This window comes from Homarus americanus, unplaced genomic scaffold (genome assembly GCF_018991925.1).
Source record: "Homarus americanus isolate GMGI-L3 unplaced genomic scaffold, GMGI_Hamer_2.0 scaffold4060, whole genome shotgun sequence".
NCBI lineage: Eukaryota > Metazoa > Arthropoda > Malacostraca > Decapoda > Nephropidae > Homarus > Homarus americanus.
Window position 1 is genome coordinate 6,116,306 of NW_024746161.1, and position 23,514 is coordinate 6,139,819.

Sequence of the window (23,514 nt, forward strand, 5' to 3'; positions counted from 1 at the left end):
ATTGGTTTTCTCAGGTGATTGGGTGGTGTTATTATGTTTTTCTGGATGTACTTAATTACTAAAAATTAATCACAAATTTCAAGTCTGAAGATAATCATATTTAGACGAAAAAAACGCGTAGGGAATTTTATACGCATTTTTCAAGGTCGAAGTCAAAACAGCGATAAATGCGATTTTGATTAAAAATCACAGTATAAGTGCTCCTGGTATGATTCGATCTATATTGAAAGTTGAGGTGCGGAACAATTAATTGGTCGTAATGATGCTTGGAATATTTTAATGAAATTTTCTCATTACTTATTTCAGTACTCGCAAACTATTGGTTTCTCAGGTGATTGAATTGGTGTTGTTATGTTTCTGGATGTATATTGCTGAAATTAATCCACCAAATTTCAAGTCTGAAAATCATATTTGGAGTGAAAAAAAGCGTGAGGTCCCCCACTACGCGTTTTTCAGGAGTCGTAAAACGCGATAAATGCGATTTTTGTTCAAATCTGGTAGTACTCCTGAGATGCTGATTCGGTCCTAATCAGAAAGTTCTATTGCGGAAATATTAGTGGCCGTATTGATGCTTCGATCTTTAGCGAAATTACTTTATAATACTTATTTCAGTACTCGCAAACCTACTTGGTTTCTCGGGTGATTGGGTGGTGTTGTTATGTTTTCTGGATGTATAGTACTGAAAATTAATCCTGAAATTTCAAGTCTGAGAGAAAATCATATTTGGGTGAAAAAAAAGCGTGAGGTCCCCTTACGCGTTTCAAGTCCGAACAAAACGCGATAAATGCGATTTTGTTCCAAAAATCTCATAAAGCCATGGAGCTGCTCCTGAAGATGCTGATTTGGGGTCCTATAATCGAAAGTTCGATTAGCGAACAATTAGTGGTCGGAATGATGCTTGGAATATTTTAATGAAATTTTCTCCAATACTTGTTCAGTACTCTTATTATTGCTTTCTGGGTGATTGGGTGGTGTTGTTATGTTTTCTGGATAGCCGCAGTACTGAAATTAATCCACCAAATTTCAAGTCTGAGAAAATCATATTTGGGTGAAAAGCGTAGATCCCCTGCGCGTTTTCAAGGGTGAACAACTTGGCGATAAATGCGATTTTGTTCAAAAATCATAATTATAGGTACTCCTGATGCTGATTCCGGTCCTATAATCAGTTCGATTGCGGAACATTAGTGATCATATTGATGCTTGGAATATTTTAATGAGAAATTTTTCTCAATACTTTATTTCAGTACTCGCAAACTAATGGTTTCTTTCCAGGTGATTGGGTGGTGTTGTTATGTTTTTCTGGATGTATAGTACTGAAATTAATCCCACCAAATTTCAAGTCTGAAAAATCATATTTTGTTCAAAATCACAGTATACTTCACCTGAACAACATACTTGTGCCCCTCATTGAACAATTTTCTGACAAAGCACAGCATCCCAGTGGTCCCCCACCCTCTGTACTCTCCAGATCGGGTCTCCTGTGACTTTTGGCCGTTTCCGAGGTTCAAGTTGAACCTTAACTCTCTGGCTGCGGGAGGGTACCTGAAGCTGAATAAAATTGTCTGTCTGTAGCCAGAGCAAAATCGCAAGTGCACGAAAGGGTTAATGGGTAGAAGTTCATGGACAGAATGGAGATCCAGGACACATCGTAGAAGGTGCTCTCCAGCCTCACCAACAAGGATTTTCAGATCTGCTTCCAGAAGTGGGAGGAGTTGATTTAGGGCTGCATTGAGGCTTCTGCAGAATATTTTAAGGATGACAAAAGTTACACTTATATCTTGGAAAAATGAAGATTTAATGAAGCCAGTCTGGCAACTTTTGGATCACACCTCATATGTCATCAGTTCTGTGATAGAGAATTGTGTTAGTTAATAGTTGAAATAATAAGGGTCATAAAGGCACACATTTTAATAATAACAAAACTGAATACAACAATCACCACCTGTTCCCTCAACACTGCCCAGTTTTGATTCCTGGGAGGGCCTCTGGGGGCGCCGCTGCCCCTAATGAGGTCCCCTATGGGTGCCCCCTTGGGATTGCCCCTGGGTGTGCCACTGCCCTGGCAGGGCCCCTGGAGTTGCAGATGGCCTTGGGAGGGCCCCTGGGAAGTCCCTTAGGGGCGCCGTTGCCCCTGGGTGGGCCTCTGGGGGCACCACTGCCCCTATAAGGTTCTCTTGGGGCGCTGCTGCCCCTTGGAAGGCCCCTAGGGGCGCTACCATCCCTAGCAAGGCCCTGGGTTCACCGTTACCCATAAGGAGAGCCCCTGGGTGTGCTGCCGCCCTTGAGAGGGCCACTGGGAGGGCTATTGGGGTTGCTACCTCCCCTGGAAGGGCCCCTGGGGCTGCCAACGCTCCTGGAAGGGCCCCTGGGGGCACCACCGCCGCTGGAAGGTCTCTCGTGGGCGCCAACGCACCAGGAAGGTCCCCTGGGGGTGGCACAGAACCTTGGAGGGAACCTGGGGGCCCAGCTGCCTCTGGGAGGTACCCTGTGGGTGGCGCTGCCACTGGGAGGGCTCCTGGGAGTGCTACCGCCCCTGGAATGGCCCCTGGTGTTACAGATGCCCATGGAAGGGCCCCTATGGGCACCGCCGCCCTTGAGAGGGCACCTGGGGGCGCCACCGCCCCTGAAAAGTTCCCTGTGTGCGCCATATCCCCTGTGAGGGTCCTTGGAGGTGCTACCGACCCTGGGAGGGCCTATGGGGATGCGGCATCACGGGGGATGGCCCCTGGAAGATCCCCTGGGGGTGCCACTGCCCCTGGGAGGTCCCCTGGGAGCACTGTCGCCAAAGGGAGGGCCTCTAGGAAATCCCCTGTGGGCGCCACCGCCCCTGGGAGGGCCACTGGGGGTGTCACAACTCCTGGAAGAGCCCTTGAGGGCGTCACCGCCCTTGGAAGGTCGCTTGTGGGCGCCAACTCACCTGGCAGGGCCCCTGGGGGGGGGCCACAGCCCCTTGGAGAGAACTTTGGGGCGCAGCTGTCTATGGGAGGTACCCTGGGGGCACCGCTGCCAGTGGGAGGGCCTCTGGGGGCGCTATTTGTCCCTGATAGGGCCCCTGGGGTTGCAGATGCCCCTGGGAGGGTCGCTAGGGGCACCGCCACCCATGAAAGGGCCCCTGGGGGCGCCACCGGCCCTTGGAAGTCCCCTGTGGGCGCCAGCTCCCCTGGGATGGCCCCTAGGGTCGCCATCTCCGGGAGGGCCCCTGGGGGTGCTTCCACCCCTAAAGGAGGACCCATGAGGGCGCCACCGCTCCTGGAAGGGGCCTTGTTGGCGCCAATGCCCCTTGGAGGTCCCTTGGGGGCAGTTGTTCTTGCACTGTTTAGAACTCTGGAAGATGTGACGTTAAATAAATATACCATCTATCGCATTCCCAGTATCATCACATCCTGAACAATGAAAAAGGGGAAGACATATCCGACAGGAAAACATAAGTTGGGGTGTTGTGCTGACTGATTGCTCTGTTCTTCTGTTGGTTTATTTCGGTGTATTTACATTTTAGTCCACCAATCACAGTTAAGTAAGGGATAGTAGGACGTATGCAATATGTATGACTGCAATCAAGCCCCTGGGGGCGGCGACGCCCCTGTGAGGTTCCTGGGGATGCCTCTGCACCTGGGAGGGCCCCTGAGGGTGCAGCTGCCAATGGGAGGACCCCTGAGGGTGCAGCTGCCCCTGGGAGGGCCCCGGGGGCGACACTGCCCTTGGGAGGGCCCATAAGAGCACCGACGTCCCTTGGAAAGCCCCTGGTGGCGCCTCCACCTCTGGGAAGGCCCTTGTGGGGCGTCACTGCCCATGGGAAGGCTCCTGGAGCCGCCACCACCCCTTGGAGGCCACACACTGCCATTGGGAGGGCTCCTGGGGCGCCTTTGTCTGTGAGTGGGCTTTTGGGGGCGCCTCCACCCCTAAGGAGGCCCCCTAGGAAGTCCCCTGCCGTTCCTGGGAGGGCCCCTGGGGCTGCCACCGCCCCTGGAAAGTCCCCTGGGGGCAATACCACCCCTTGGAAAGATCCTGGGGTCACCACCTTTCCTGGGAGGGCCCCTGGTGATATCGATGCCCGGGGGATGGCATCCTGTGAGATCCCTTGGGGGTGCCACTGCCCCTGGGAGGTCCCCTGGGAGCACCGCCGCAATTGGGAGGTCCCCTAGGAAATCCTCTGTGGGCGCCACCGACCTTGAGAGGGCCCCTGGGAGTTCCACCGCCCCTGGAAGGTTCCTTGTGGGCTCCAAGGCACCTGGCAGGGCCCCTAGGGGCGCCACAGCCCCTTGGAGGGAACCTTGTGGCGCAACTGCCCATGGGAGGTACCCTGGGGGCACCGCTGCCACTGGGAGGGCCCCTGGGGGCGCTACATGCTCCTTGTAGGGCTCCTGGGGTTGCAGATGCCCCTGGGAGGACCCCTAGGAGCAATGCCGCCTTTGAGAGGGCCCCTGGGAGCACCACTGCCCCTGGGAAATCCCCTGTGTGCGCCACCTTTCGTGGGATGGCCTCTGGAGGCGCCACCGACCCTGGAAGGTGCCTTGGTGGCGCCATTGCCCCTTGGAGGTCCCTTGGGGGCAGTTGTTCTTGCACTATTTAGAACTCTGAAAGATATGACGTTAAATAAATATACCGTCTATTGCATTCCCAGTATCATCACATCCTGAACAATGAAAAAGGAGAAGACATATCCAACAGGAAAACATAAGTTGGGGTGTTGTGCTGACTGATTGCTCTGTTCTTCTATTGCAGTGGTTCTCAACCTTGTTTGCCCCATGCACCCCTTTCACCATGTCAGAATGTCAATCCCCCCTCCTTTCCAAGATTGTCTGCCTCAAAAAGTGCATTCCAAATAATATGTATATAATACTGAAAATCCTTTATTTTTTCCATATTAGTACATATACATTTACAATTTTACATGGATTATTTTTATAGTGGAGTTTTACAAATTAAATGCCAATTGAAAATGTTGATGGATTTATAAAACTTGAATAAAAGTAAAATATTTTTTATATATTTATAATGAATTACTTAACAGACCAAACTGAAGCATAATGCAATAAACAAAAAGTTCAATAGAATACCAGGATATTGTAAATTTGTAATTAATTTTATTCAGATGAAGATTACAGTCAATGAGAAACCTGTGATTGTTTTTTCTTCGCCAATTCTGGGATACACGGAGGAGTGCTTGAAAGGGCACAACGCAGGTCATTTTCTACCTCTAATCTACTACGTTGCTTCGTTTTAATTTGCAACAGAGTTGAAAAGCCTGACTCACAAAGATATGTCGACACAAACGGAAGCAAAGCACAGATAGCTCTTTCTGCCACTTTTGGGTAGGAATCGCGCATCAAGGGCCAAAATTCTGTGATTGATTTCTCATCGAACATATCTCTTGCTCCCGAATCAGTTTCCCCCCCTGAAAACCTGAATTCCCCCCCTGGGGGGAATTCCCCCCTGGTTGAGAACCCCTGTTCTATTGGTTTATTTTGGTGGATTTCCATTTTAGTCCACCAATCACAGTTAAGTAAGGGATAGCTGGACGTATGCAATATGCACGACACTGCGATCAAGCCCCTGGGGGCGGCGACGCCCCGGTGATGTCTCCTGGGGACGCCTCCGCCCCTTAGAGGGCCCCTAAGCGTGCCACCGCCCCGGGAAGTTCTCTCGGGGCGCCACAGCACCTTTTTGGGAACCTGGGGGTAGCCGCCACCTCTAAGGAGGTCCCCCTGGGAGTGCCTCCATTGCCCCTGAGGTGGCCTCTGGGGGCGGTGCCGCCCCTGGGAGGTCCCCTGGGGGCGCCGTTATCAGGGAGGGACCCTAGGGGCACCTCCGCCCTTGGAAGGGCCCTTATGGGCGACACCGACCCTGGAACGTCCCTTCTGGATGCCTCCACCCCTGGGAGGGCCCTTTGGGGCGGCACCGCACCTGGAATGGCCCCTAGGGGTGCCACCACCCCTTTGGAGGGAACCTGGGGTCGCCGCCACCGCTAAGTAGGCCTCATGGGAGGCCTCCGTTGCCCCTGTTGGCGCCGGTGCCCTTGGGAGGTCCTCTGGGTGTGCTACTGCACCTAGGGACGGCACCGCCCCTGGGAAGGCCCCTGGGGTCACAGAAGCCCTTGGGGGCGCCACAGTCACTGGCAGGGACCCGTTTTGCAAATTACCCCAAAGGAGAGCGCCTGGGTGCACCACCGCCTTCGGGAGGTCCTCTGGGGGTAGTTGTTTTTGTACTATTTAGAACTTTGGAAGATATGACGTTAAATAAATATACCGTCCATCGCATTCCCAGTATCATCACACCCTGAACAATGAAAAAGGAGAAGGCATATCCAACAGGAAAACATAAGTTGGGGTGTTGTGCTGACTGATTGCTCTGTTCTCCTATTGGCTGTAATTTGGTGGATTTACATTTTAGTCCACCAATCACAGTTAAGTAAGGGATAGCTGGACGTATGCAATATGTACGACACCGCGATCAAGCCCCTGGGGACGCCCCCACACCTGGGAGGGCCCCTGAGGTGCGGGTGCCCCTGGGAGGGCCCCTGAGGTGCGGGTGCCCCTGGGAGGGCCCCTGTGGCTGCGGCTGCCCCTGGGAGGGCGCCTGGTGGCGACAACCGCCCTTAGGGGTGCGGCTGTCCATGGGGATGCAGCTGCCTCTGGGAGCGCCCTTGGAAGGCATCCGTCGCCCCTGCAGCGCTACCACCCGTGGGTGGGCCTTTGGGTGCGCCGCCGCCCCTGGAGGGATCCTGAGGTCACCTCATCCCCCTAAGGAGAACCTTGGGAACGCCCCCGCCACTGCTGGGATGGCCCCTGGGGGCGCCACCGTCCTTTAGTGGGCCCCTGAGGGTTCCAACGCCCCGGGAAGTCCCTTTAGGGCGCCACAGCCCCTTGTTGGGAACCTGGGGTAACCGCAACCAACAAGGAGGCCCCCTGGGAGTGCCTCCATTGCCCCTGGGGTGGCCTCTGGGAGGTCCCCTGGAGACGCTTCTGCCCTTGCAAGGTCCCCTGGGGGGCCCGCTGTCTGAGAGGGCCCCTAGGGGTACCTCAGCCCTTGGGAGGGCCCCTGGGGGCAACACTGCCCCTGGGACGTCCCCTGTGGATGCCACTACCCCTGGAAGGGCCCTTGGGGCACCATTGCCCTTGGAAGAGTCCCTGGGGGTGCCACCATCCCTTGGGGGGCCCCTGTGGGAGGGCCTCCGTTGCCCCTGGGGACGCCGCGGCTCCTGGGAGGTTTCGTGGAGGCGCCGGTGCCCCTGAGGGCGTCAACGTCCCTGGGAGGTTTCCTGGGTGCGCTGCTGCACCTGGGAATGCCACCACCCCTGGGAAGGCCCCCAGGGGTCACAGATACCCCTGAGGGCACCACCACCACTGGCAGGGTCCCTGGGTCCGCCGTTACCCCAAACAAGGGTTCCTGGGTGCGCCACCTCCTTTGGGAGGGCCCCTGGGGGCAATTGTTTTTGCATTATCTAGAACTCTGGAAGATATGACGTTAAATAAATATACCGCAATTGCATTTCCAGAGTATTATCATATCCTGAACAATGAAAAAGGAAAAAGGAGAAGACATATACAACAGGAAAACATAAGTTGGGGTGTTGTGCTGACTGATTGCTCTGTTCTCCTATTGGCTGTAAATTGGTGAATTTACACCAATCACAGTTAAGTAAGGGATTGATGGACGTATTCAATATGTACGACACTGCGATCAAGCCCCTGAGGGCGGCCCCACCCTGTGAGGTCCCCTGGGGAAGTCTCAGCATCTGAGAGGGTCCTGGGGACATCACCGCCCTTGGGAGAGCCACTGGGAAGGCCCCTAGAAGCACCAACGCCCCCGGGAGAACCCCTGGTAGCGCCGCCGCTTTTGGGAGGGCCCATGGGGTCGCCACCGCCACTGGAAGAGCCCCGAGGGCGCCACAGCCCTTGGCAGGGCCCCTGAGGGCTCCGCCGCTCCAGGGAGAGCGCCTGGGGTGCGGCTGCCCCTGTGATGTCCCCTGGGGGCGCTTCCAGTATCTGTGAGGGCTCCTGGGTGCGCTACCGTCCTTAGGAGGGCTCCTGGGATCGCCGTCGCCCCTGGGAGGGCCCCTAGGAGAACCGACGGCTCTGGGAATGCAACTAGGAGCATCGACGCCCCTGAGAGAACCCCTGGCGGCGCTGCTGCCTTTGGGAGGGTCCCTGGGGCGCCACCGCCACTGGGGGCGCCACCGCCACTGGGGGCACCACAGCCTTAGGCAGGGCCCTTGGGGGCTCCTTCGCCCCTGGGGATGCAGCTTCCTCTAGGAAAGCCCTGGGGACTACACCGCCACTGGAAGGGCCCCTAAGAGCACCGACGCACCTTGGAGACCCCTTGACAGCGCCGCCATCTCTGGGAGGGCCTTTGGGGGTGCCGCTGCCCCTGGGGTTGCCTCAACCACTGAGGAGACCCCTGGGAAAGCCCCCGCCGCTCGTGGGGGTGCAGCCACCCCTTCCAAGGTCCCTGAAGGCGCTGCTGCTCTTGAGAGAGCCTCTGAGGGCGCCACCGCCCCTGGCAGGGCCCCTGGAAGGGCCCTGGGGGTACCGCCACCTTTGGGAGGTCCCCTGGGGGTACCGCCACCTTTGGGAGGTCCCCTGGGGGCTCCACTGCCCTTGGGAAGTCCCCTGTGGGCTCCACCACTCCTGGAAGGGCCCCTGGGGGCGCTACCGCCCTGGGGAGGTTAGGGCACCACTTTTCGTGGCAGGGCTCCAGTGTGCACTTCCGCCCCTGGTAAGACCCCTGGGGGTGCTGCCGCCCCTTGGAGGGTCTTTGATGCCGCTGCCACCCCTAAGGAGGTCCCCTGGGGGCAAGCCCACCCCTGGGTGCACTACCGCCCTGGAAGGTCCCCTGGGGGCGCTGCTGCCCCTAGGGGCCCAACCGCCCTTGGGAAGGCCCCTGGAGGAACTACAAGCATCATTACAACCCTGCAATCGAATCGTGGAGCATAGATCATCATGCTCAGGAATACGTATACTGCGATTTTCAGCAAAACCTAGTGTGAATTTTAAGTTACTTTCCCTGGACATGCAAATGTTCCACATAATTTGCACAGCCTGCCTTAAAGACTACCTCTGTAGTCCTCCTATGTGGCAAAAACTCAATTGCATTTAGATGTTCACTCTTCCTTATCAATTTCTTGATCACTTTTCCACAACTTCCAAACTTGATTACCAGCTTCAGGCCCCTGTACAGTAGTTCCCACATTGAAATGCATCACCTATACCCTTGAAAGTTGAAGGTCAATAAGTTGTGCTAGGATATTCTAAAGATATATTAAAGATGGTTATAACATTATTGGTTTGCCTTTAATCTAAGTTCCAGATGAAAGTATGGGTAAAGGTGGAGTATAGAGCTAACACCTGAAGGACCACACTGATTGTGTTAATTTTTGTGAAATTGTTTTCAAGATAATATTGAATAATAATGAATGTGATAAGAGAAATACATGCCAATAACTTATTCAAACCTTACCTAATGAAACCTAATCTAGATTTACCTAACCAACTTTGTGAGAGGTAAGGTGGTTTTTACATATACTTTTTTTCTCAGAATTGAAATTTAAAGGTTTTAACTAATTAAGTAATTACATAATAACACATTAACACCAAACTCGCACTTTGGAAAGCCATAGTTGGCGAGTAATTAGCATTGAAAAATATAATTAAATATTCCAAGCGTCATTACAACCACTAATTAACCCGCAATCGAATCGTGGGCCATATATTCGGATTCAGCATACTCTGGAGTACCTACAGTATAATGTGATTTTCAACAAAATCAATTTTTTTGGCAAAAACTGTCGAAAAGGTAAGCCTTACCCCTTTGTAATTTTACGATCAATATATACTTTTTTCTCAGAATTGAAATTTAAGGGGTTTAACTAATTAATTAATTACAGAATAACACATTAACACCTCAGGCTCAATCATGGTTTACTTAATACATCCTGTCTGCACTGGCCACCGACTCTTAGCAGTCCCAGCAACACATACAGTACAGTGCCTGTTATGTAGTGAATAAGGTGTTCAAAGTGAGGACTGAGGTCTGTAGAGTTATACATTTTTACAGACCTATTTATCGGTACCGTATCAGCTACGGTACACATTGGCCTATGAAAATTAGTAATATGGGTCTACATTAATTTTCAATGCCAATCTTTATAATCTAATCAGTTTTAAAACTTGTAATGTATCAATTAAATTGGTTACAAATACTCATATTAGCATACTCATTTCTTGTGAAGTAAACGTTTAGACAACCGGACTGGAGGCTTTGACATTTTCTGATAAATGTTTTAAGATTTTCTATAATACTAAAATAACAATTACTTCAATACAGTCATCAGGTTCTCTGGTGGCTGCGAATCATAGACATATAACTTCAGTTTTGAATGGATAACTCGTAACTTGACAAGAGGCAAAAACAGTTCTCACAGATTTGGCTGGGAATTCATATACATCATCTGGGTACAATTTTAACTGCATTTAAATAAAGTTGAAGCTTTCAACATATACATACTGAATATTGAATGCTTCACCTACTGGTATGTATACATCATTTGATGCTACTCATACATGTTACATCTGTAGTATCTTACATTATTTAATGGGAGAATGACAAGCCACATGCTCAGTCTACCAAGAGCGTTTATTCTCTGTTGTTCGTCGTACAACGTGCCTAACACATTTCGTATTTACACAAGCCTAAACACTTTCTGACTTTGGTAAGAAGTAACATAATATATAATGTATATATAATCAATAAAGGCAGCATATAAACATACACATATATAACAACATCATAATTAAAAAATTACGATACAGGGGCAATACAGAATACAATTCTTTTTCTAGGGGTAACTCGCTCGTTTCATACATGTTTTACTTTTACATTTATCCTCTTCACCACTAATCGGCTCGTTAGCCGCTTTGGTGATCGGTCTCGTCTCTGATTACTTTTCATTTTCATTTATCCTCTTCACCAAAAGATCGGCTCGCGAGCCGCCCGGGCGATCGGTCACGTCTCTGTCACGCACTGTTGGCAAGTACTGGGCATGCACCGGCTCCTGAGTGTACCTGAACCCGCTCCAGTGTTGGTCAAGTCTGGTCTTGAAAGAGCTCACACTCGGTGCCGTCACGACACTTTCTGGTAGATTGTTCCAAGAGTTTACAATCCTCACTCCGAAAAAGTTTGCCCTCACAGTTTTCTGGACTTGCGGCTTCTTCAATCTTGAGTTGTGACCCCTTGTGGGGCGAGCGTCCGCCAGCTCCAAGTAAGGACACTCGACTGAGTAGTGCCCCCTGAGATGCTTATACACCTCAACTAGGTCACCCCTTGCCCGTCTGTATTATAAGCTAGGTAAGTTCAGGCGCTCCAATCTCTCAGGGTAGCTGAGGTGCCGAAGTGCAGGCACCAGTCTGTTAGCCCTCCTTTGAACATTTTCAACCAACTGACAGTCCCTAGCATATCTCGGGGACCAGACGGGGTGACAGTACTCCAGATGGGGAAGCACTTCACTCTTGAAGATCGTTACGAGGGCCGGACCGTCTAGATATCTGAACGACCCAATAATTTATTTGCTTGGTTTACCTTCTTCTCGCAATGGCCCGAGAACTTCAGCTCATTGTCAACATACACACCTAGGTCCTTATCACATTCAGTCTCAACTAGTGCAGTTTCTTCATCCCGTTGGGACATATGATACGCCTCCTTACCGTTGGTACTCCCCAGGCGCATCCTCTTACACTTCGTGACATTGAATCTCAGCAGCCATTTCTTCGACCATTCCTGGAGCCCACAGTGGTCTTTCTGCAGCTCTTCACAGTCCGCTTGGGTCTTAATTTCCCGAAATAACTTGGCGACATTGGCAAACATTTGTATGGAGGAGTATACAACGTCAGGCATGTCATTTATGAAACAAACAAACAACAGCGGGCCCAACACACTGCCTTGTGGTACCCCACTTGTGACAGGTACAGATGACGATTTCGTGCTATTAATCACCACACACTGCTTGCGGTCATGTAGAAAGTCTTCTATCCACGCTAGGACATTTCCCCGAATTCCGTACCCTTCCAGTTTGATTTTCAGCCTTTCATGGGGTACACTGTCGAAAGCCTTGGCAAAATCTAGGTAAATAATGTCGATATTACCACCCCGTTCCTGAATATGGGTCCAAATATCTAATACCTTGAGCAATTGTGTTAAACAGGAGCGCCCCGGCATAAAACCATGTTGTTTCGTATTAGATGTTCCATTGCGGCATCTCTGATAATACTCTCAAGTACTTAACATATTACGATGGTCAGGCTCACCGGTCTATAGTAGTTCGTGGAGTGACGATCGCCCTTCTTGAAGATAGGATTCATATAAGCCACTTTCCATTCACCACTGATCTGCTCGTTAGCCGCTTGGGCTATAGACGACGGAGCATAATATGAATAAGTATGAGTGTGAAAATATTATCAGTACAACTGTGCCCATGACATGACAAATGACGAACTACTTAATTGAATGAAGTAAAAGATGCGGTTAAAATTTGGTAGAGTACCACCATGGAACTATATTTATTTTGGCAGTATTATAGTTTTGTACATCACTCGAATATTGAGACTTTCATCTTATATTTAATTGTTTTCAACAATTCTAGGACACTTTTCTTCTATGACGTTCCCATTACAAACGCAGTTTTACCTCCTAAAAAATATTGGAAAAAATATAATTTCAACTTCGAGAACTTGTGGTGTCCGAGACTACAAATTTACCATGTTAGGTAAGGTTAGGTAAATTAGATGAGGTTCTGTGCATTGCCATAGCATTTTCTTATTTAATATCATCCAAACAAATAAAAATTTGGTGCATTTCCATGAAATCCTTCTGGTACGGTCTCCCACAACATTACCATATTGTGTACTTTGAAAATGAACCCTGGTTCATGAGACTCAAATCTCTGCTTGCTTTTCAAAATACAGTATGGTTTATACTTGTGTCACGCTTACAAAATATATCTACAGGGTACTTACCTCTTGTCGTTTGGGAAGTAATGAAACCTCAGGTCTTTATTGTTGATTTTATTTGTGCCGCACTGGTGAGGCCCGTTCCGTCTCGCCTTGTTTGTGTCACTTTCATCTCTTTTACTTTAGTTTTATCCTCTTCACCACTCATTGGCTCGTTAGCCGTTTGGGCGATCGGTCACGTCTCTGTTACGCAGCCCAGTGGCCAGGAGTCATAACAAACAGCCGACGCAACTTTTCCCGTTATTTAAATAGTGCGACTATGGGGATCTACATTAAGTAGCTTTAAGGCGCGCGTCCTCCTATATACTTTCCATGGTTTTAACTCCCACTCCACCTCTCCCTGTTATTCCCCCTCCATCCTTGGCTTAATTCTCCTTCCACCCACATTCCTCCTCTTTCCTTCATTTTCTGTTCTTCCTTCTTTCTCTCCATCTTCCTTTTTTTAATATTTCCCTATTCCTGCTCACCCTCCTTACTTTTAATAATAATAATAATAATAATAATAATAATAATTAACGGTTTATTGAAAAAGTTCTGCAGCCCGAAGGCTGAAAATATACATTGGTCATAAATGACTTATTACATACATTGGTGGTTTAACAAAAGTCTTCATTAGAGAAAGGTAAAGGAACATATAGTGAACATACAGATTAATGTAGATGTAGTAACTTCCTCCCAGGTGGTGTTAGGAGGGACCTCACGTGGTGTAGTGGTTCCCTCACAGATGGTGTTATGAGGGACCTCACGTGGTGTAGTAATTCCCTCACAGATGGTGTTATGAGGGACCTCACGTGATGTAGTAACTCCCTCCCACATGGTGTTAGGAGGGACCTCACGTGGTGTAGTGGTTCCCTCACAGATGGTGTTATGAGGGACCTGACGTGCTGTAGTAATTCCCTCACAGATGGTGTTTTGAGGGACCTCACGTGTAGTTATTCCTTCACAGATGGTGTTATGAGGGGCCTCACGTGGTGTAGTTATTCCTTCACAGATGGTGTTATGAGGGGCCTCACGTGGTGTAGTAACTCCCTCACAGATGTGCTTTGAGGGGCATCGCGTGGTGTACGAATTCCCTCACAGATGGTGTTATGAGGGACCTCACGTGGTGTAGTAATTCCCTCACAGATGGTGTTATGAGGGACCTCACGTGGTGTAGTAATTCCCTCACAGATGGTGTTATATGAGTGAGGTGTGGTCCCCAGTCCTTCCTATCGTAGACGGATTAACACATCCCTGGTTGTTGTTGGGGTCTCACGGGCCGTTATCACTGGGTACCTGGGACCTCACTGTGTGAAGGTTACTTTGGGTACGACTCGTCTGTTACTGTTGAGTTGTTCTGACTGACTTAAGCACTGTTCACCACTTTTCTTCCTTCTTCCTGCTCCTCCATTCTTCTCAAGGAATACCCAATTATCTCCTTACTTTTCCTTCTGGCTCCTTCTTGTTCTTTTTCTTCTCCTTCCCCAGGCTCCTCCTTCTTCTTCCTCAAAGCTTCCTCCTTGCTCAGGCTCCTCCCTCTCCTCCTCATCTGCCTACGCGTATCCGGTGTGAAAAGAACCATGGAGGATGACTTGGCTGATAGCTGAGTCTATGAAGTTCCCCAGTCCGGACAGTCCCCAGTCAGTGTTAGACAGCAGCGGAGGCCACACGACTCATTCTCTGTGTACTCCAGGAGGCCCCCAGTCACTCCTCATCTTGTTTTCGTTACCAACTCGTCTGCACAGAGAGTAACGGAAACAAACTATTTTATAAACGATACGTGAATGAACTGTCGGAACGAATTATGTATTAGTTGAAAACACGCAAATGTTTAAGGTAAGTTGGACATTGAAACAAGCAAATGTTCTTTAAGATAAGGGAAAATATTTGCTACACAAGGCTGCCTGGGGGGAGCACCTCACCCGTTGTTTCCGTACTGTAATAATTTTGGCCTCAGTCTTATAATTTATCTTCAGTGTTTATCAGTATACCATCTCTTACTCTCACTGAAATATTCGTGTAATTGTGATATGAATTGCAAAATTATCTAACGGATGGAAGGAACTTGAAATCGGCGTCATGTAGTGTAGATGATGAATATGTTACCCGTTAGTTCATGAGAGGTGAGTGACATGATGCGTGTGACGCGTTTTACAGGACGAGTTTTTACGCATGTATTGTTGCGTTTACCGCTACTTGCACTCAATAAACAGTGTATGTATTGTTGCTATACTTCGACAGGCGTTGTATGTATAGTAGCATTAACCTACTTTGACTAACTTTGTATGTCCCGTAAAGTTGTATTTACCGTTACTGTACTTTACTGGGAAACGTAGGAGGGAGGGGCTTCACAGGGTAACAGAAGGGTTTGAATGGCGAACCCTCAAGCCCATTGTGGTCATAAACATCTTCTTTACCATAAGTGATTATAGGAAATTCCTTCTTACTTGGGGAAGCAAAGGGTCAAAGGCTGCTTCTCTTGGATTTCGCCATTAAGATTATTTTGAAGCCTTGCCCAGGGAATATACTGTAGCGGTGTAAGTTTCTTGCTGTCTTTTGCTGTTGATGTTACAGGCCGGGGCCGAGGGGGGGGGGGTGAGTTGGTTGTAGTGTGCAGGGGAGACAAAACTTAGTTTATAATTGAGTAACTTTTGGGAGATGTTACTTTTATACACTAATTTATACTTCATCAGTAGCCCATCGTTATTAGTGACTTGGCAAACACAAAAAAGAGCATAATCAATGATAACTGTAAATAGCATATGTAAAACTATTAATGATGTAATAAGACAATGTACTTATTAAGAAAATTATTGACCGCTGGCTTATTTCCGCACATTCTTATATGTAGTTTCATGTATTATTAATGTTTTGATCAAATTTTTACGTAAAACTCCCTACTCAGTCTCTTCATATGTTCAGGAAAGGAAGAGTATGGCTGTCGGCTGCCTGTAAATCATGCGGATGTTAAGGCACGGAAACATATTATGTACAATATAATTAATATTAGAAACTCGGCTTTATAACTTAATGTGATCTAAATAAAAAAGCTTAATTTTGACGCTTCTGTGATTCCTTCTAAATAACTTCTGTTGCTGTTCTTGCTCATGTAGGTATTGGGGGAAGTGTCGTAGCTAACGGAGGTAGGGCGGGAAGATGGGCTGACTCCAGAACGGTACATCCGATGACAAACTTCAGCTGGTGTCGCCACGCTCACCACGGTTGATCATGATGTGACATAGAGGAGCTGTGTCTACCTTTTGTTGTCACTTGATCGTAATTATTTGTGTTATAGATTAAGTTCATCTGCACATACTTAAGATGACTTATGATTGCTTGTATTGCAAACTCTAAGGAACTTTAGTCCAGGTTGTACTTGGACGAGAAAGAGAGGTCGTCGAGTGGTAAGGGGAGGAAAAACATCATTGGGAGAGGGGGAAGTGCATGAGGGATGTCTTTTATAATGATATATAATTATGAGGAGTCAAGTGTGTGTGTGTGTGTGTGTGTGTGTAGACAGCACAATATATAATTATTGTAATGGTAATTTCAATCATCGAGACAATAAATAATATAATGATTTTCAATGTTACAGTGAAAGCAAAAATATAAAGATGTCGCAAAATAAAATACAAATATTCTTAGTTTGCATTGATGTCACAACTCCCACAATCCTTTGCGCGGTTCACCATCTTGTATGTATAGACATGTTGCATTATGGGAGTATGTGACGTCATGTGAAAATTAAGAATGTTACATGATACAATATAATCAGGTAAACTTTACCCAATGTCATTAAAAACGATGACCATGTGTGATCTCTCAATAAACACAATAAAAGTGACCTTGTGCTATTTTCTGACTCCAGAAGGTGTTGGCTTGGTGCAGATGAAGGAAGGTGCGCCAGCTAGCTAATAGTTGAACTGACGGTCTTCCATGGCACAGGAGCTGCTAAGAATGTTGAGTCAAGGAGCCTCCTCTCTCCCACGTATGAATCGCTCACTTAAAATATTTCAGAAAAAGAGATATGTCGCCGTTTTATTGCTTCTCACGATAATCTTACTAATATATACAGACAATACCACTGTGAAGTACAAGGAAGTGGTTTTTTCCCGAGGGGACAATGGTGAGGCGAGGGGGATCCAGACAGACGATATGCCTGGGCCTCTTAGGGATGTTGCTGGAGCGTACGGGAGACAAGAGCCAAGCAGTCACCCCTCATATTCTGAAGTGCTCTCAGGGCCTAGAAACATAAAAAAGCAGTATATTGGTAATAAATTGGGTGATGGTCCAAGTGTAAAAGAAACAAATGAGAACAGAGAATCAAATTTTGCCATCAATATCTTGTCAAAGAACAAACAGCTAAAAGGGAGTGAGAACGAATCGAATGACATTCATATGGGCAATAACACGGAGAGGCTGAAAAACTTGTCACGGATTAATGAAATAGAAAATTTAGACCATGAAGAAACACATATAGAAGAGAAAGAGGGTGAGGTGTATCAGGTAATGGAACCTTTGTCCGCTGTGCCCACCGCAACCATTGTGCCGCACAAAAAGACCATCAACAAATCACTTTCTTTTGACAGAGCTCAAGGATCTTCGCCACAGAAAACTGTCCTATTTTATGATCGCTTTTTCTATAATCCCTGGCAACCTTTCGTAGAAAAAATGACAAAACTTAAAGGAAAGAACTGCCCTGTAACCAACTGCGTCTTCATCTACAACAGCTCACACCCAGAAGACGCCGACGCCGTCATCTTCCACGCCGCTGACTTTAACCCCAAAAATGTTCCAAAAATCCGGAAGCCGCAACAGAGATACATCTGGCTGAACCTAGAATCTCCCTCAGGGAAAAACTTGACCAACTCTCAGTCAATGCAGAATTTAATCGACGAGAGATGGTTCAGTAAAGAAGGCTTCTTCAACTGGTCTTATACTTACCACAGAGACTCAGACCTTCTCTTACTTTATGGCGGTCTGGAATCCTTGAGAGGTTGGTCACTAAGAATTTTTATCTAATGCACTTATAGTATGTGCCATAATTTTTTTAGGATATTGTTCTCTAGTATTTATATCCTGGCAACATCTTCTATTCATCCGTGTTAATAATCATCTAATGCCTAAAATAAATTTGAAGTTTAAAACTAAAGTAAAAAGATAATAAAGTCTCTAAACAAGATAAGAGGCGTGCAGGGAACTCTGGTAATGTCTGAACAGTCAGTGTGGGATATGTTTGCATGGAACATGTTAGACAATTTAACGTGCAAGGTTTCTCAGAATATTAGAACAGTAATAATGTAAAAATTGTGCCACTTTTTGGACCTTTCAAAAATTTAATTGATTACACTTGTTCTCTCTTGACCGTAGGCGAGAGAGACCCTACCCGGCCCGGTCTCATAGACATTTCTGGACCCACGTACAAGGATTATATAACGGCTCTTGACGGCGGAGACCAGCTGATGGATGATCCCAACCATGACTGGCCCTCCTTCTTCACCAGGCCCAAGATGTTAATCTGGATGGTATCTCACTGTAGTACCCACTCTGGTAGGTTTAATGTCTCACTGTAGTTCCCACTCTGGTAGGTTTAATGTCTCACTGTAGTACCCACTCTGTTATGTTTAATGTCTCACTGTAGTACCCACTCTGGGAGGTTTAATGTCTCACTGTAGTACTCACTCTGGTATGTTTAATGTTTCACTGTAGTACCCACTCTGGTAGGTTTAATGTTTCACTGTAGTACCCACTCTGGTAGGTTTAATGTTTCACTGTAGTACCCACTCTGGTAGGTTTAATGTTTCACTGTAGTACCCACTCTGGTAGGTTTAATGTTTCACTGTAGTACTCACTCTGGTAGGTTTAATGTTTCACTGTAGTACCCACTCTGGTAGGTTTAATGTTTCACTGTAGTACCCACTCTGGTAGGTTTAATGTCTCACTGTAGTACCCACTCTGGTATGTTTAATGTTTCACTGTAGTACCCACTCTGGTAGGTTTAATGTCTCACTGTAGTACCCACTCTGGTATGTTTAATGTCTCACTGTAGTATCCTGTCTAGGTCAAGTCGAGCGTTCATCGTAGTAGTAGTGTATAGCAGTCAGCAGGTCTAGTAGGTAGGGTGGTGAGAGACGCACGTGTGATAAAATGTTGAAGAGTGTGTGTGTATGTGTGTGTGTGTTCTCATGGGATATCTGTCACTCTCACCTGTCAGGATGCATCTGGTTATTTAAATTCTTTACAACCTACGGTACTGTCACAAATCACTAACAGGTTGAGATAGACGAGGTACATCTACTTTATTTCTTTATGTCTGTGAACCAGTTGCATTTTTTGACACCCCGTTTTCAAAATACTGTACCATCATCGTAACACGCTGCTCTGACCTCATCGACGTTTTCGGCTGCAGATATTTCAACCCCAGATGTTGTAGCGTGGCGAGGCTCGAGAATGTCCAAGCTGAAACATTTACTTTGTTAAAACATCTGTGGCCGAAACGTACATGGATGACAAGACGGTGATTTTTAGGTCGAGAGTTCTACGTGAAGAAACTTCAAGAATACCTGCCCGTGGACGTGTACGGCCTGTGTGGTGACCTCCGCTGCGACAAGAACAACAAGGACCTTTGCTATGCTGACGTTCTCAGACCCAAGTACAAGTTCTACCTCTCCTTCGAGAACAACATGTGCGATGATTATATCACAGAGAAGGTAAGTCACGAGGAAGAGGAATTACTTAATGTGTGGGACTAAAGGTGGGGATACGAAAAAAACAAAAAGTGAGGATCGCATACATTATTGTGGTCATACTATAAACAGAATCTAACAATGTATTTCTTCATCTTATTTGTGATCATCATACTCATAGAAGATCTGGGAAAATGAGATTCTTTATGTCTAGCAGGAAACAGCGAGAATAACGTTATAAAAGTCCTTTCATACTTAGACCGTGAGCACATTTGACAAGACACTGTTGTGCATCGCGTTAGGGGGTTTAGGAATGTAATGGCAAGGTCTGTGCCTATTTCCATAATATCTTGGAGTACATACACATCTTTATACGTAAACCAATTTATACCCTGTGAAGACATTCCTCCAATGCACACGTACGTACATACATACATACCTTCACAAAATTATTTCTTTTACAGACAAACACGTATTTTGTTCATCTGTACTTCGAGCAGGTGTTGGGTCATTACAAGTGTAAGATCATTATCGGTGTTTACTGGTGTGGGATAATTACAGGTATTGACAAGCGTTGGGTCCTTACAGGTGTGGCTGCCGATGAACTACGGGCTTGTGCCAGTGGTGTTTGGGGGTGCCAACTACTCCCGTTTCCTGCCACCACACTCTTACCTGGATGCCACTCAAATGACCCCCGCTCAGTTGGCTACCTCCCTTATCAGGTAACTCTTGTCACTCACACCCTCACCAGAAATGTCATCTTGAAAGGTTATCGTCTCTCTTGGGCTAAAGTCTTAAAAGAGTCTTACGATAATCGGTTTTTTTTCTTTTTAAGTCAAATAAAAAAAACAAAAAAAAAACAAGTAACTGGTTCTTATTAAGTTTCTAAGATGGTATCCAATATGGTGACTGAATTATAATGAGATTGTTATAACAATGTTTGTTGTCCGAATTCCATTTAGAGAACGTACGTAATGACCGATCCATTAAAAGGTGTGTGTGTGTGTGTGTGTGTGTGTGTGTGTGTGTGTGTGTGTGTGTGTGTGTGTGTGTGTGTCACTCTACAGATGATCAGCCTTGGTCCATCCATTGCTCGTTTGTCTTGGGGTGTTGGATGAAAAGTCAAGTGGACGCCAGATACTCTTAACACTCGCTAAATTTAATTACTGAACAAAAACGTTAGCCTACCCCAGTTAGCTTTTTTTATATAGGAAGTTAAGGTTTAAGGTTAGGTTAGGTTAGGTTGCAGCAATAGAGGTGCTGACCGTATATTTTGTAATTCAAGTGTTAGTGTTTGACCGATGCACTGAAGATTCCCAAAAAAAATTATGGACACGAGAGACGTACAGTACAGAGGAGGGTAGGGGGGGGGGGGTGTATCATGTAACATTGAACTTGTGATGAAAACAACTGAAATTAGCAGAACTCTTCACGGAAAGTGTAAACAAGAAGACATGACAGTAAGGAGACGTGAATGTGAGGAGTAAATTGCATCGCTAGTTCAAGATGGGGCCATGAAACATATCCTAGTGATTAATAACACTGTACGTACTTCTACTCTTGGTATATACTTCCGCTGGAAACATCAACTCGCCAAGATAATGATGATGATGAAGAATTTTGGTGCTCTTAAGCTTGATAACTTGAGCACATTATACGAATGGTGGTAACTTGCGGGGTCTTTGACACGTATTCAGGTCGGTGCATGAACAAATATTCACTGGACAAATCTCTCACTCACTGGTTTGGGTAGCAATAGGTTTGGTTAGGTTAGGTTAGTGCTCGTCTAGGATAAGTTAGTTAAGGTAGGCTAGGTTAAATTATATTAGGTTAAGTTATATTAGATTAGCTAAAGTTAGGTTAGATTAGGTTCGGTAAGTTATTGCCCAGTGAACTTTTGTCTTCAGATCTTGTGTTTACTCATCCTTACGCTGGAACCGTTACCCACTCAGCCCACCCAGGGTCTAGTGGCGCGGATGAGGCAAGATTCCTCCCGATAGAGAAACGTGTTTATCCTCGAGATTCAAACGCAACATTATCATATCCAACACCAATTATTGTCGTTGAGAAGTTGATTATGATGAATGTATTCGTATATGAATGAAGTGAGATAGAATATTCTGTAGGTTTGGTGAGGTTAGTTTATCCAAAGTTGTAAATTAGGTTAACTCATTGTGGATCTCTTGTGTTATAATGTTATGTGTACCTGTATATGGTTCAGGTATATTTCATCAGGTTAGATAACGTTTGATGTTACTCACATCAGATTAAAGCTGTTAGATCAGTTTACTAGCGTCGGTTACTTATGGTTATATAAGGTAACTCACAACCAAGAATAACTGATGTTGTCAAATTAGGTCAGGTTAGGCACCAAGGGACCGTCTATAGCTTTCTTTTATGCATAAAATAGAGGAGTTATTTTTCTTTACCATTTATCATTTTATTTCATCCATACACACAAAAAAAATCTTACTTGATGGAATGTACGTAATTTTCCGTTCTAATTTTATGACTCATTTCCTCTCATAAAATAAAGAGAAAAATTAAGAATTAAAAAAATCAACATCTGTGTTTGATCATGGATATAAATGTTCTCACATATGAACTAAAATATTAAGTTCTAAGAGATACAAAGATTTATCAGACTAATTACATTACTGTATATAACATTACTACTGTCTCTCAAACTCTTAAGAAATAAAGACAAAAAAAACCATCAGTGATATTATTTCTCATGTACGTATCCTCTATTCAGGATAAACAGCTCCTCTCAAGAGTACGGTCGCTACCATCTGTGGAGACGTTATTGGCAAGTGTTACAACATCTGCCCATGTGTGAGCTGTGTCAGAAGCTACACGAAGACAAGACGAGCACAGCTATACAGCACTTAGGCCCCTGGTGGAGAACGGTCAACAAGTGCTGGACCCAGTACCCTGAGCACAGTTACCCGCGCCGCCCAGAGCCCGACACCAGGACTTTCACCCAGAAGCTTACCGAATCCGTTCATCTGATAGGCAGCCTCTTTAGTGGAGCGATGAACAGCCTACAGTAATGCCTGCGTACACCTCTACAGGCTGACGGCCACTTGCACAATTATACACATAACCGTATTAGACCACATACGAGTATGCATTTTTATTAATATCCACACACACACACACTACTACTACTACTACTAATCGAGTATGGCGATCATCCAGCTACGATACAATGATATGAGCTATTAAGGATGTCACCTTTCTTTGATGAGTTCTGAGGTGACTAAAGAGGCCGATACGAGACCGGCATGATCGTCCACACTCCAGAACATAAGAACATAAGAATGGAGGAAACCGCAGCGGGCCTATTGACCCATACTGCGCAGTCCCGTTTATACCCAACCCCTATTGCTCATATAAGCATCCAACCTGTGTTTGAAGCTATCCAGCGTATTCGAGTTAATGATGATATTTGGTAACTTGTTCCATTCATCCACTCCTCTGTTTCCAAACCAATGTTTACCTATTTCACGCCGAAATCTAAATTTGTCTAATTTAAAACCATTGTTACGAGTTCGCTCCTGGTTGGATGGTTTGAGTACCTTTGTAATGTCCCCTTTGTTTAACTCTGACTTCCATTTATACACCTCTATCATGTCGCCCCTCACTCTACGGCTCTCGAGGGAGTGCAAATTAAGATGCTTTAACCTGTCTCTGTACTCAAGGTTCCTAATGCCAGGGATTAGTCTTGTCATTCTCCTCTGGATGCTTTCCAAGGATTCTATATCCATTCTGCAATACGGTGACCAGAACTGAACTGCGTAATCCAGGTGAGGTCTCACAAGCGCGAGATATAATTTTAAGATGAC

General features: G+C 46.5%; 3 protein-coding genes across 3 annotated transcripts; 1 reads left to right on the plus strand and 2 right to left on the minus strand.

Moving 5' to 3' along the window:
• Nucleotides 1-2,693: 2,693 nt before the first annotated feature.
• LOC121878968 (bile salt-activated lipase-like) lies at nucleotides 2,694-3,356 on the minus strand. Its single transcript, XM_042385419.1, has one exon. It carries the CDS (start codon nucleotides 3,354-3,356, stop codon nucleotides 2,694-2,696), a length of 663 nt encoding a protein of 220 aa, XP_042241353.1.
• Nucleotides 3,357-3,899: 543 nt separating this feature from the next.
• Nucleotides 3,900-8,335, minus strand: LOC121878969 (basic salivary proline-rich protein 1-like). Its single transcript, XM_042385420.1, has 4 exons — nucleotides 8,308-8,335; nucleotides 7,705-7,954; nucleotides 4,499-4,574; nucleotides 3,900-4,391 (listed from the first exon to the last, which is right to left on the minus strand). Exons 1-4 carry the CDS (start codon nucleotides 8,333-8,335, stop codon nucleotides 3,900-3,902), a joined length of 846 nt encoding a protein of 281 aa, XP_042241354.1.
• A 6,138-nt stretch (nucleotides 8,336-14,473) lies between these two features.
• On the plus strand, nucleotides 14,474-22,879 carry LOC121879098 (alpha-(1,3)-fucosyltransferase C-like). Its single transcript, XM_042385601.1, has 6 exons — nucleotides 14,474-14,816; nucleotides 16,849-17,976; nucleotides 18,351-18,530; nucleotides 19,509-19,690; nucleotides 20,255-20,388; nucleotides 22,422-22,879. Exons 2-6 carry the CDS (start codon nucleotides 16,917-16,919, stop codon nucleotides 22,717-22,719), a joined length of 1,854 nt encoding a protein of 617 aa, XP_042241535.1. The 5' UTR covers nucleotides 14,474-14,816; nucleotides 16,849-16,916; the 3' UTR covers nucleotides 22,720-22,879.
• Nucleotides 22,880-23,514: the final 635 nt, after the last annotated feature.